Source organism: Emys orbicularis, chromosome 12, assembly GCF_028017835.1.
Source record: "Emys orbicularis isolate rEmyOrb1 chromosome 12, rEmyOrb1.hap1, whole genome shotgun sequence".
Lineage (NCBI taxonomy): Eukaryota > Metazoa > Chordata > Testudines > Emydidae > Emys > Emys orbicularis.
In genome coordinates this window covers 31,793,393-31,806,364 of record NC_088694.1, presented here as the reverse complement: position 1 = coordinate 31,806,364, position 12,972 = coordinate 31,793,393, and the positions used below count along the sequence as shown (strand labels likewise).

At 53.5% G+C, this 12,972-nt stretch overlaps 1 protein-coding gene across 1 annotated transcript in view; it reads left to right on the top strand.

Annotated features, from left to right (window-relative positions):
- Positions 1 to 12,382, top strand: part of LOC135886963 (rho GTPase-activating protein 39-like) — a 141,162-nt gene extending 128,780 nt beyond the window's left edge. The window contains exons 7-11 of the mRNA XM_065414745.1: positions 6,661 to 6,734; positions 8,421 to 8,620; positions 10,395 to 10,486; positions 11,672 to 11,841; positions 12,188 to 12,382. Coding sequence (XP_065270817.1) covers positions 6,661 to 6,734; positions 8,421 to 8,620; positions 10,395 to 10,486; positions 11,672 to 11,841; positions 12,188 to 12,382 — 731 coding nt within the window. The remainder of the gene's footprint in view (positions 1 to 6,660; positions 6,735 to 8,420; positions 8,621 to 10,394; positions 10,487 to 11,671; positions 11,842 to 12,187) is intronic.
- The last annotated feature ends 590 nt before the right edge of the window (positions 12,383 to 12,972 follow it).

Here is a 12,972-nt window from a genome sequence, read left to right as displayed (position 1 = left end):
CATTGTCGCACCCACCTCCGTGCTGATCACTGCTTGTGAGTCACCCACTCGTGGAATACACGTAGAGATCAGCACTCGAGGAAGAGGTTCCTCACCTGTAACTGGAGGTTCTTTGAGATGTGTGGGCCCTAACTATATTCCACTTCCCACCCTCCTTCCCTTCTGCTTTGAACTGGATTCCAGAATGGTCAGAGGGAGACTGGAGAGGTGTCGACCCGCACTACCGCTGATGCCCTCATCTGGAAGCACGAGGAGGTGCTCTGCATCCATGTGGGTCAATGGACACTGCTAAGAAATACCTCCAGACTCAGGCACATGGCGCGCATGTGCCCCCACGTCTGGAATACATCGAGGGACCCCACATCTTGAAGAGCGTCCAGTTACAGGCAAGTAACCTTCTCATCTGTGGGCAGCTGCTGCTCAAAGCTCCAGTTCATCTTATTGCCCACACTGAGAGACTTGGGTTGGTGGTTGTGTTACAGCTGAGTTTCTGGCTTTGCTCCTGCCCTATGGTTTATCAGCCTGTTTTATTTCTATAATAAACATTTGTACCTGTACCTCCATGAGCCCAGTCCTGCAGCCTATGCCCATCAGCTCCTTTTGCAGGATTGAAAGTCCCAGCATACAAGACTAGTGCCTGTTACATCAAGTAAGGCAGAAAGTCTAAGATCCAGAGGCCTCCGATTTCAAGTAAACATACGAAGGTTTCCCTTCCAGTCTTTAACCAATGAAATCCTAACATTGATAGGAAGCTTGCAGGAGGCCTTCATGTCTAAGGCTTGATCTACACTAGGACCTTATGTCAGTATAACTAAGGCCTGGTCTACACTAGGCGTTTATGTCGAATTTAGCGCCGTTACATCGAATTAACCCTGCACCCGTCCACACCACGAGGCTATTTAGTTCGACATAGAGGTCTCTTAAATTCGACTTCTGTACTCCTCCCCAACGAGGGGAGTAGCGCTAAATTCGACATGGCCATATCGAATTAGGCTAGGTGTGGATGGAAATCGACGGTAATAGCTCCGGGAGCTATCCCACAGTGCACCACTCTGTTGACGCTCTGGACAGCAGTCCGAGCTCGGATGCTCTGACCAGCCACACAGGAAAAGCCCCGGGAAAATTTGAATTCCTTTTCCTGTCTGGCCAGTTTGAATCTCATTTCCTGTTTGGACATCGTGGCAAGCTCAGCAGCACTGGCAACGATGCAGAGCTCTCCAGCAGAGATGGCCGTGCAATCCCAGAATAGAAAGAGGGCCCCAGCATGGACTGATCGGGAAGTCTTGGATCTGATCGCTGTGTGGGGCGATGAGTCCGTGCTTTCCGAGCTGCGCTCCAAAAGACGGAACGCAAAGATCTATGAGAAGATCTCTAAAGCCATGGCAGAGAGAGGATACAGCCGGGATGCAACGCAGTGCCACGTGAAAATCAAGGAGCTGAGACAAGGCTACCAGAAGACCAAAGAGGCAAACGGACGATCCGGATCCCAGCCCCACACATCCCGTTTCTACGAGGCACTGCATTCCATCCTAGGTGCGGCCGCCACCACTACCCCACCACTGACCGTGGACTCTGAGGATGGGATATTGTCCACGGCCGGTTCCTCGGACATGTTAGCGGACGGGGAAGATGAGGAAGGAGATGAGGAGGACGAGGCAGTCGACAGCGCTTACCAAGCTGATTTCCCCGACAGCCAGGAGCTCTTCATCACCCTTACAGAGATCCCCTACCAACCCTCCCCAGCATTTAACCCGGACACAGATTCAGGGGAAGGATCAAGCAGTAAGTGTTTTAAACATCTAAACATTTATTTTTAACAAAACTGGAATATTAAGAATAAGAACAATGTGTTCTTCATGATTTCTTTACCCTGGGCGCTTAAGTATTCAGTTCCAACTATTTTAAAAAAATCTAACAGTGTCCGGTTGTGCATGATTCTGCTGCCCAAGCTGCTCCACTCTTTAGTCCCTGCCACTGCAGCTATATTAAAATGCGGTCTATATGTCCAGGGATAGAGCTGAAATCCTCCACGGACATCTCGAGGAAGCTCTCCTGGAGGTAATGGGAAAGCCTGTTCATCAGGTTCCTGGGGAGAGCGGCCTATGTGGGTCCTCCGAAGTAGGAGACGTTCCCGCGCCAGGAGATCCTCAAGTACTCCGGGATCATTGCCTTGCTCACCATGGCGGCATAGGGCCCTGGTCTTTGCAGGCTTTCCCGAAGCATCCTTTCCTTATCGCTGTCCGAGATCCTCATTATTGTTATGTCGCTCATGATGACCTGCTTTGAATTAGGTAGGGGACTGTTAGTATTGGGACTGCTTGCAAGTTCCTTTACAGAACTGTAACCGCTGGTTTACAGCCACGCGGTGGAGGCGGGAGAGGGGCAGCATACAGGGATCTTTCCCTGGGACATCCGCGAGGGGGTGGGACAGGGCCAGAGTTCATGCTTAGCCGATTGCTGGCAGCAGAGACTGGCATTGCTTTCAATGTGAAAGGAGGCCAGTGGTACTACTAAAGTTTTAAGCAGCCACAAGTCTACGGCTTACCATGTCTGCCTGCTACAGAAATTCCGGTGTCCTGCCCCGCTTCCCAGATTGGCAGTGCAAGACCCCAGGCACTGAAGGCGAGGTCCGAAAATTCGACCTTGTCCTGAATGCGCATGTGATAGGTGCGGTGCTTGTGCGCATGTGATAGGTGTGATAGGTTCAGCTTCTCTGTACAGAAACTTAAAAGTCACTGGTTACCCTGCTCACTGTGGAACCTAGCTTTCAAAGCCTCCCAGATGCACAGCGCGTCCCGCTGGGCTCTTCTAATCGCCCGGCTGTCTGGCTGGGCGTAATCAGATGCCAGGCTATTTGCCTCAACCTCCCACCCCGCCATAAAGGTCTCCTCCTTGCTCTCACAGAGATTGTGGAGCACACAGCAAGCTGCTATAACAATGGGGATATTGGTTTCGCTGAGATCACAGCGAGTCAGTAAGCTTCTCCATCTCCCCTTGAGACGGCCAAAAGCACACTCCACCACCATTCTGCACTTGCTCAGCCGGTAGTTGAACAGTTCTTTTTCAGTGTCCAGGGCGCCAGTATAGGGCTTCATGAGCCAGGGCATTAGCGGGTAGGCTGGGTCCCCAAGGATCACTGTAGGCATCTCCACATCCCCAAGACTTATTTTGTGGTCCGGGAAGTAAATACCTTCCTGCAGCCGTCTAAACAGACCAGAGTTCCTGAAGACGCGAGCGTCATGAACCTTGCCCGGCCATCCGACATTGATGTTTGTAAAACATCCCCGATGGTCCACCAGTGCTTGCAGCACCATTGAAAAGTATCCCTTTCTGTTAATGTACTGGCTGGCCTGGTGCTCCGGTCCCAGGATAGGGATGTGAGTTCCATCTATAGCCCCACCGCAGTTTGGGAATCCCATCGCGGCGAAGCCATCTATGATGACCTCCACGTTTCCCAGGGTCACTACCTTTGAGAGCAGTACCTTAGCGATTGCGTTGGCTACTTGCATCACAACAACCCCCACGGTAGATTTGCCCACGCCAAAGTGGTTCGCGACAGACCGGTAGCTGTCCGGCGTTGCAAGCTTCCAGAGGGCTTTGGCCACTCGCTTCTGGACAGTCAGGGCTGCTCGCATCCGGGTGTCATTGCGCTTCAGGGCAGGGGACAGCAACTCACAAAGTTCAAGGAAAGTCCCCTTCCGCATGCGAAAGTTTCGCAGCCACTGGGATTCGTCCCAGACCTGCAGCACTATGCGGTCCCACCAGTCCGTGCTTGTTTCCCGTGCCCAGAATCGCCGTTCCACAACATCCACAACATCCACATGACCCATTGTCACCGTGATGTCCTCGGCGCTGGGTCCCGTGCTTTCTGACAGGCCTGTGCTACTCTCAGACTTCAGGCCCTCACCGCGGTGCCGTAGCCTCCTCGCCTGGTTTATCTGCATCTGCCTCTGGTAAAGGTGGATGATAACCTGCGAGGCGTTGACAACGGCCACAACTGCAGCGATGGTCGCAGCGGGATCCATGCTCGCAGTGCTGTGGCGTCCGCGCTGGCACTGACCGGAAAATTGCGCGAACTGATTTCCCGCCGGCGCTTTCAGGGAGGGAGGGAGGGCGGTAGTGACGGACGGATGACGACAATTACCCAAATGCACCCTCGACCCTTTTTTTTTACCCAGAAGGCATTGGCGGCTTGACCCAGAATTCCAATGGGCAGTGGGGACTGCGGGAACTGTGGGATAGCTGCCCACAGTGCACCGCTTCCAATGTCGACGCTTTCCCCGTTAGTGTGGACTCAGAAAGTCGAATTACTGTCCTTAGTGTGGACACACACATTCGACTTTGCAATATCGATTCTACATTTTCAATTTAAGAGAAATCGAACTACCCTCGTAGTGTAGACACCCTAAGTTGCTTAGGGGTATGGAAAATCCACACCCCTGAGCAACGTTACACCACCCTAACTCCCGGTGTAGGCGGAGCTAGGTCAACAGGAGGGCTTCTCCTGTCGACCGAGCTACCACCTCTTGGGGAAGTGGAGTGCCTGCACCAATGGGAGAAGGCCGCCTGTCTGTGTAGATAACATCTTCACTGAAGTGCTACAGCGGTGCAGCTGGCCACTGCAGCCTTATAAGTGTAGACAAGCCCTCAGATGCTGCTAAATTACACTGAGTTTTTGAAATGATGGTTCTTCACTTATGGCACCTTGAGGCACATTCCATACAACCAGAAGACAAGTCATCTTGGTCTGTCCCCGGTGGATCTGCTCCTTGCTCCTTGGCTCAGTGCACTGTAATCACTGCTTCATTCGTTACTAGTGCTCAGGGGATCCTGCCTACCCAATGAGCCATTCTGTGAATTTCACCTCGCTGCTTGGGAGTTGATTGTGAGCAAATGGTGAACACTTGCACGTTTATTTGCTGTTTGAAATTATTCACTCATTTCTCCAGTGAATAATTCTTGGTCTTTGGCAAATGGTACTTTGTGCATACTTGAAATTTGAAGTTCATATTTGAAATTTTGGGTCATATGAAATTTGGGTTACATAAGAGTCAGCCATTGTTTCTGTACCTGACTGGATGAATTATGTAGCTAACCAATAAAAGTTTGAACTTCAAATTGCATCTTCACATGCAAAATCCACAATTTGCAGTTTGCATGTTGTTTGCTAGTTTTGCAATTCTCTTTCTGTGAATGTTTGAGTTCAGAATTCACATTTGGAGAGTCTTTGCACCAGTAAAATTTGTTTGTTTACTAGAATATTTGCAGAAAATAAAGATCAGTGGGGCATGAAGCAGATTAAAACAACAAATGAATACTCGGGGGGGGGGGTTTATTCCGTCCAGTATTTATGCAGCTCTAAGGATTCACACAGTAAAAATCCTTTTGATGTTTCTATCATGTAACTTACCTGGGTTAAATTAATCAATAAACAATATCGTCTTCCCCAAATGCCCTGGGTGATTCTTTGTTAGGCAGACGAGTTAGGAGAAGCCAGTTACAAAATAGCTCCTTTTTTTCTGTTGACAGTATAAATATATTTTTAGCCCACACCCCCTTCTGTAAACAAACCCTCTGCTCCATGGTTCAGGCCTCGGAGCCAGCTCCCAGGGGTGAGCGATAATGAAACCGGAGTCGTTAGTGCATGTGTTGACTGAGTTGGGTTCCCAGCTCTTTATCCTGGTGAAAAGAGACGTGAAGGCAAGAACCAGGGGCAAGGGAAGGGATCTCTCCCTCTGCATGTAGATGATGCTTGTTCTTAATCGAGGGCTCAGGCTAAGGAAAGTTTTGTTCTCCTTTGGGCAGGGCCCTCTGCCCAGCCTCTGCATTGGCCAGCTCCATGCGCCCTGCCAGTGATACATGCACAGGGCGCTTACCCTACATCTCACTTGGAGAATGAGCTCTGTTTGCAGACGTTCCTTTGACAGGGTGCACATACGGTCAGAGTGTGCCAGACTCAGCTAGGCTGGTGCCTGTGGAAGGGGACGTGGAGCCAGACACTTGTGCTCTCCTGGGTGCACATAGTGTGTGCAGATGATCAAAGCAGCTGTGCGGCGGGGTGGCAATTAGTGCTTGGAGCATTGGGAGCCCTCGGCGGTGGGATGCAAGGTTCAGATCTGGGTGCTTTGAGCCGGAACACGGAGCACCACGAGCCCCGGGGACTGGGCTTCTAATGGCATTGCCAGCAGGCTAGGACTGCCGTGCTGCTCGCGGGGCCAGGAGGGTGCAGGGCAGTGGGCTGAACCCAGGGCAGTGGCACTAGACTGCTCCACAGGTTATTCCAGCTAGGAGCAGCTGTTAAAAGAAATGCAGAGGGCTCTTGCAACACACCTGCAGCACTTGAGGGAGGACTCGTTAATTTTGGTGTCCAGTAAGGGAACGGTGCCCCTCCAGACATGTATCTCAGAGAAAGTAGGGGGAGGTGTTGGGGGTTTTTGCAAGTGCAAACCCTGCCCAAATCGTACAGGTTCATTTTCAGAGCCCATAGACTCAGGTGTGTCCTGCCCTTCCTGGGGTGCAGAGCCCAGCTCTTTGGGAGGGACAGAGCCCAGGGACCCTGCCAAGAGAACCCCCAGCATCTAGTATTTGTGGTGACAGCATTTTTCCTCTGGGGGTCTGGCGGTGCCATGGGACTGACCGGCATGTCTCTCTCTCCCCTAGGTTTGGCCATCAGCACGTACGCCAGGTTCTGTTACCGGAAGCTGCAGAAGGTGGCGGTTACTGGGGGCAAGAAGGTGAGGCACCTACTGTGCCCTGGAGGCTTTGTTCTAACATCTCACGTTGCCTTCTCCAGCACCCGCGGTCTCCAGCACGCCAGACACTAATGGGTTCCTTCAGGTCCCCAGGCTCCTGTCCTGTGTTAGAGGTGGGAACCGGGCTGCGGGGGTGAGGGGATTCACAGCCACACAGTGGGTGAGGCCTGACTCCCAGACTCTGTTCCCCTGATAGCTCCCTGCCTGCGTGTTACCAGCAGGGAGCGTGCAGGGTGCTCGTGGGGCCCAGTGGGCAGGTCCTGTAGGGGAATATTCCTGGCCCATGTGGCAAACACAGTACTCAGCTTTCCCTGGGAGGAGCAGGCCCTGCGTGGAGCAGGAACCACTCATCCCGTGGGGGGGAGGGGATGCTCTCCCCCTTCACCACTGACAGCTCATGTGGGGCTGGCAGCTGCATTTCCCCGCAAGCAGGCGTGGGTCTTATTTTAAACATTCCTGGAAGGGGGAGGGCCAGGAACAGCTCTCCCCCCCTCCTTTTGCGGAGCGCCATGCTTGTCATGCAGCCTGCCCTCCAGCAGCACCTGTCCTGAGGAATGGATCCCAGAGAGGATGGATTTTGTCACATTTCCCTGGGGGCCTCTGCACAGTGAGGGCTCCGTGGAGAGGGGGGAGGAGCTGACCCATCCGTCGGGTGGTAGCAGGGGCCCAGCCCCCGGCAGGACAGGAAATGTACCAGTACATGTTCTGCACAGCTCCAGCCGGAGCTCTGTCCGTGGCACTCCAGGCAGTCAGAGGGATGTTTGCAAACTATTCTTTTACCCCTCCTCAACCTTGTTTGCAGAGCTGAGCTCTGCTGGGCTGCAGCTGTTCTGCAGACTGCATGGTGCCGTTGGTCATTTCAGCCCCCGCGTAGGCTAGAGGCGGTTTGATTTCCCCCTTTGCCATGTGAAATTAATAGAAGTTGGGCCAGTAAAAGATATTACCTCACCCACCTTGTCTCTCTAATGTGAAATTAAGTCAGTTTCTTTGTCAACATTCTCCAGAAACCACAGGTTTTGGGTGTCCAGTTAGAGCCAGCTGGAGCCTGATTTTCGGAGGTGCCCAGTGCCTCTGAAAATCAGGCTTCTACATGTCGAAAGATGGACACACAAAGATCCCCTGGAAATGGAGATTGCCTGGAATTCGCCTCTGCGTTTGGAATGTTTGTTTTCCCATGTTCCATTGCCAAGAGGTATTAGAATGAAATAGCTGCTGTAATGAATGTGTGCCCCCTGCTGGCCCTGCAGCAGCACCTGTTCACAGCCCATCCCCAGAACGGGGCTTATCCCTGTTGCTGCCCCAACACTGAGGATCCTGGCAGGGACGCAGGGAAAGCAGGAATATTTCCCAAATAGAAAAGATCAGAACATGGCAACAGAACCAGAAAGTAACACTAGAGCCGCCCCCAAATCTCTCCGACCCACAGCTGGCAGCCTCCCCGCTCTCCTGGGGCCTAACGCGTTCGAGCTCCTGGTCCTTGCACATGCCCTTTGCGTAACGGGGATTCTGTTGCAGTGAGGATTCCTGTAAGCACGTGGCCCTGGGGCCATCTGGTCATCTTCCACGTGAGCCATGGCCTGCATGTCCTAGGACTGCTCGCTGCCTCTGCCTGCACGTGGCTGGGGCGACATTACAGCACGAGTTCATAGATATTTTCTGTGCCCTCAGGGCCTCCGTAAACCAACGATAGAGGAGATAACACACGCCAGAAGTGCCATTGTGACGCCATCGCTGTTCGGCAGCTCTCTGGAGGAAATCATGTCACGGCAGCAGGACATGTATCCGGGGAACAAGCTGCCTTGGGTACAGATACAGCTGTCTCAGCAAGTCCTGGCCCTGGGGGGAGAACAGACTGAAGGAATATTCAGGTGAGTTTTAGGGTTGGTGGCTATTTGACTGAGTAGAACTCTGGCTCCATCCACATTTCAGACCAGTCAGAATGAGGGGTACAAGCAGAAGCTGTCCCTGTCCCACCCAAAACCGCACTCACACAATCAGCAGAAAGTCTGAAGTACTACAGACCCGTCTAAACCCCTGGCTGTCACACCATAATGGTTCCCTTGCACCAGCTGTCCCAACCCTGGCTCTCTGCCTGGGGCTTCCTCCGACCTCTCTTCTCTGCAGCTGGGGTAACAAGCCGCCTGCAGCAGTGAGTCAGCAGAACCCTATTCCAGCAGGATCAGCCCCGCTCACGGGGATGTGTTTCAGGAACATGCTGCTAGCAGTCCCCCAAAGGGGCATTGGTCCCTTAGCATGCATCACAGGAGATGTTTTCTTCTGCAGACACACACTGAATGATTTGAGCTGCTTGGGACAGTGGGTGAATCTCAAGAGCGCCTGGCACAGTGTTGTGCTTTCAGTTGATCAAGTGATTGTGGTTGGACAGCTCTGGGAGTGAGGCAGAGCCTGGGATGGCCAGGCAGACATGCTAGCAAAGATCATTAGTGAGGCTTGGCAGGGGCCTGAGGTGGTATCGTGCTGGCTCTGCAAGGTGTGTTCTGTCCAGCCGAGTCTAGAGATGCCGTGTGTCGCTGCCCTGAGCCACACAAAATCCTGGCAGAGGGAGCGCGGTACTAACCGCGAATTCTTCTGGGGCTGAAGTTCGGCAAAGCACCATAATCCTTGTGTCCCACTGGACAGTGTAATCCACAGGAAAGGGCTCTGCAGGAAAGCCTAAATAGACAGATCCTGTAGACAGACTGAAGCTGGTGCCAGCCTCACCCTATGGATGAACTTGCACATCCCTGGGGAAGGGGCGGAGCTGCTGGGTGCTTGTATTCCTGTTTCCATGTTACTGCTGCAGGTAACGGCAGGGACCTGCAAGGAGACCTTGCACCCTGAACCCCAGGAGGGATTTCGCTGGCCAGTCACTGGGGTAGCTGTAGCTTCCATGCTCAGCACTTTAATATCATTTAACTAAGCATCTGGCAGTGACCTTAGCACAGTGGCCCTAATCATTGCTTCTCCCTCAGGTATGGCAAGTAATGAACAATTTGAAAGCAGTTACTGGTAATTACCAAACTATGGGATCTCCCTAAATAGCCTCTGTGCAAAGGCAGATTGCAGGGCCACGTAAAATACTCCCTTGCTATTACATGTGATTACAAATCAGTGAACTCATGCAGACTAGTTCAGCACATAGGAAGCTTCAGTCTTGATGGTGAGTAGGACTTTGCAAATTCAGCTCCCATGTGAGCGTGTGAGAGAGGAGAGATTGAATGAGGTTGTAAGCGAAGTTCTGGAAAGGTATGGCTAAGAACTGTGGTGGAGTCCCACATGTCCATTACCCCATTAAAATACTGACCTGGCCTGAAAGCAGCTTTCAGAATCACTGCATCCCCCAGACCTACTCTGTACCATCAGACTGACCTACTGCTGGAAGCGTGGCATCAGGAAACTAGTGGGAGAGACTGGCAGGGGGATTTCTGAAGGGCCATTTGAAGTTGACTTGGATAAGGAACAGCAAAGTCTTGCTGAGTAAATGTTTCTGTGAGTGTTGCTAGCCTGCAAATTCACCTCTGCAGGGCTCCTTCCAGTGACAGTCTCACACCCATGTCTGCTATCTTCCGCCGACAAGGTGGCTTGCTCTGCCGTCCATTTGGACTCAAAGTCCAGTTGCTGTATTTCTGGGTTTGCTTTCAGAATACCTGGCGACATTGATGAAGTCAACGCATTGAAACTGCAGGTGGATCAGTGGAGGATCCCCAACAACCTCAGTGATCCCAATATACCAGGTATGAGGACTGGATAGCCATGTAGCTATGGGCTAGTCCAGAATAACGTGTGCAGTGTGCTTCCGAGGCAGTGTGAGAACACAGGAGATGCAGCTGGGTGGTGGGCAGACGCAGGACCCTGCACTCGGGCACTGCAGACGCAGCTGGGTGGTGGGCAGGTGCAGGGCCCTGCACTCGGGCACTGCAGACGCGGCTGGGTGGCGGGCAGGTGCAGGGCCCTGCATTCGGGCACTGCAGATGCGGCTGGGTGGCGGGCAGGTGCAGGACCCTGCACTCAGGCACTGTAGATACAGCTGTCCTTAGGAGCAGCATTTTGATTCTTGTCTTTCTGCTTTTCTCCCAAATGTCACACCCGGTTGAGTTTCCAAACCCAAGCACAATCTGCCCCCAGCCACACCACCTCAGGGTCTGATCCTGTCAGAGATCGGCAGCTAGGCAGGGCTGAGCCTGGCAGGTCCTTGGAATATAGGACAGGAAGGGACTCCTGGGTCCCTGACTCCAGTCCCTACTTTTGCAGGCGACCACATGATATAATTTTGGATGAAAGACGCCAGTGAGCATTGAGTTGCTCAAGTAGGTGGCACTTTCTGCTCCACAGAATAACTGAGGCGGTTCTTCGGCTGGTGTCAGCTGTGTACTGAGGGGCAGGCGTCAGAGATCAAATCAGAATTCCCTTGTGGTCAGCAATATTGTCAGCCCCACAAATCATGAGGCTGGCTTCAGTGTAAGCAGTGCAGAGTCCTGGTTCTTGGCCTTCTGCTGGCTGAGCCCTTAGGCCATACCTGGGTACACGTTCAAGCTGTTCTCTGCAGCCAGGAGGCCAGACTCATTTGAAGTGAGAGCTGCTCTGCTGCCGGCTCCTGACTCAGCAGCTGGGGCTTTAAGAACATCAAATATCGTGAGACGCAATGAAATCAAAAGAGTTGGAAACACTGGGGCAGCAAAGATCCTGTGTTACTTCCCCCAGGGGAGCTCTGGGCAAATTCCCACTCGAGTCATTCCATTGTGCCCGCAGCGCCCTTGCGGTCTGTCAGCATGACCCAGGGTCGGCCTGCATCTTGTCTGGTTGTGCTGCTGTGTCCTGACAAACTGCAGGAGATTACGGAGTGTGACTCATGTCCTGGCTGGGGTAGACGTGTTGGCCTGTTTTCATGCCCCTCTCCCCCGTTCTGCCTTCCCTCCCAGCCTCCCTGCTGAAGCTGTGGTACCGGGAGCTGGAGGAGCCCGTCATCCCCCAGCAGTTCTACAAAGAGTGCATCAGCAACTACGAGAACCCTGCCGCCGCCGTGGCTGTGGTGCAGCTTCTGCCAGAGCTCAACCGACTGGTCCTGTGTTACCTCATCCACTTCCTGCAGGTGAGCACCCCTCCCTCTGCCCCCCACACACCCCAGCCGTGTGCTGGGGGCTTTGGCTCTGGGAGTCTTGCCTCTTATTTCATGAGCAGAGTGTGTTAATTCCCAGCCTGGTTTGACATGGAGCAGGGCTGGTCCCTCCCAAGCATCGTCCTGTGAAGTCCTCTGACCCCAGTGAGGCTCCCGGCCCCCGGCCCCACGTGCATGCTACAGGATTTCTGTGTTGAGAAGCATTGTCTGCAGCTTCGTGTTCCAGCTGATCCCCGGAGCGAGGCCTGGTTCCCTGGGCCTGGCTGCTTCCCACCCTTGCCCCATTGTTCTGGCTGAATCTCCTCCTCTCACCTCACAGATCTTTGCTCAGCCATCTAATGTGGGCAAGACGAAGATGGATGTGAACAACCTGGCCATGGTGATGGCCCCGAACTGCCTGCGCTGCCAGTCCGACGACCCCCGGGTCATCTTCGAGAACACCCGCAAGGAGATGTCCTTCCTGCGCATGCTCATTGTGCACTTGGAAACTAGCTTTATCAGAGGGGTGGTGTGAGGGTCTGGCCCCCCAGGGCTGCGGGGAGGAGAGCACGAGGGCTGGCCCCCCCACGACTCGTCACCAGAGACAGCACGGGGGTGCAGAACGCCCGCTCCAGGCTCTGGTTCCCGGCTCTAGGATTTCTACCATCCTTCCTGTTGTCGCATCAGCATCAGTGTAAACGGGGGGAGCGTGGGAGGGCTCAGGTCTCACAGGCAGAGTGGCTGGCCAGTGCTAGGGAGTCTGGAGTGTGGTGCTGGCTCTGTCGGGCCAGGCTTAGCGCTGTCACCCAGTGGCTCCTATGTCATTGGGAGTGGGGAAGCTGCTGCACCAGCCGCTCCAAATCAGGGTTGCAAGCTGGAGCAGAGGCTTCTGCCAGGGAACTGGTTAGGAGTGTGGGTCTGACACCCTTCTTGATGTGCCTTAGTGCAAAGGGTGGGTGACTGGGGCTCAGGAGACATGGTCAGGGCGGGGCTCTCATGTCCCTTCCCTTCCAGCCCCTGCCAAAAGGAGGCAATAAGGGCTGTTTCCATTGCAGGAACAACCCCAGGTAACCCACGGTCTGCTTCCCCTCTGCCTGGCAGTGTCTGCAGAGACACCTGGCCCCC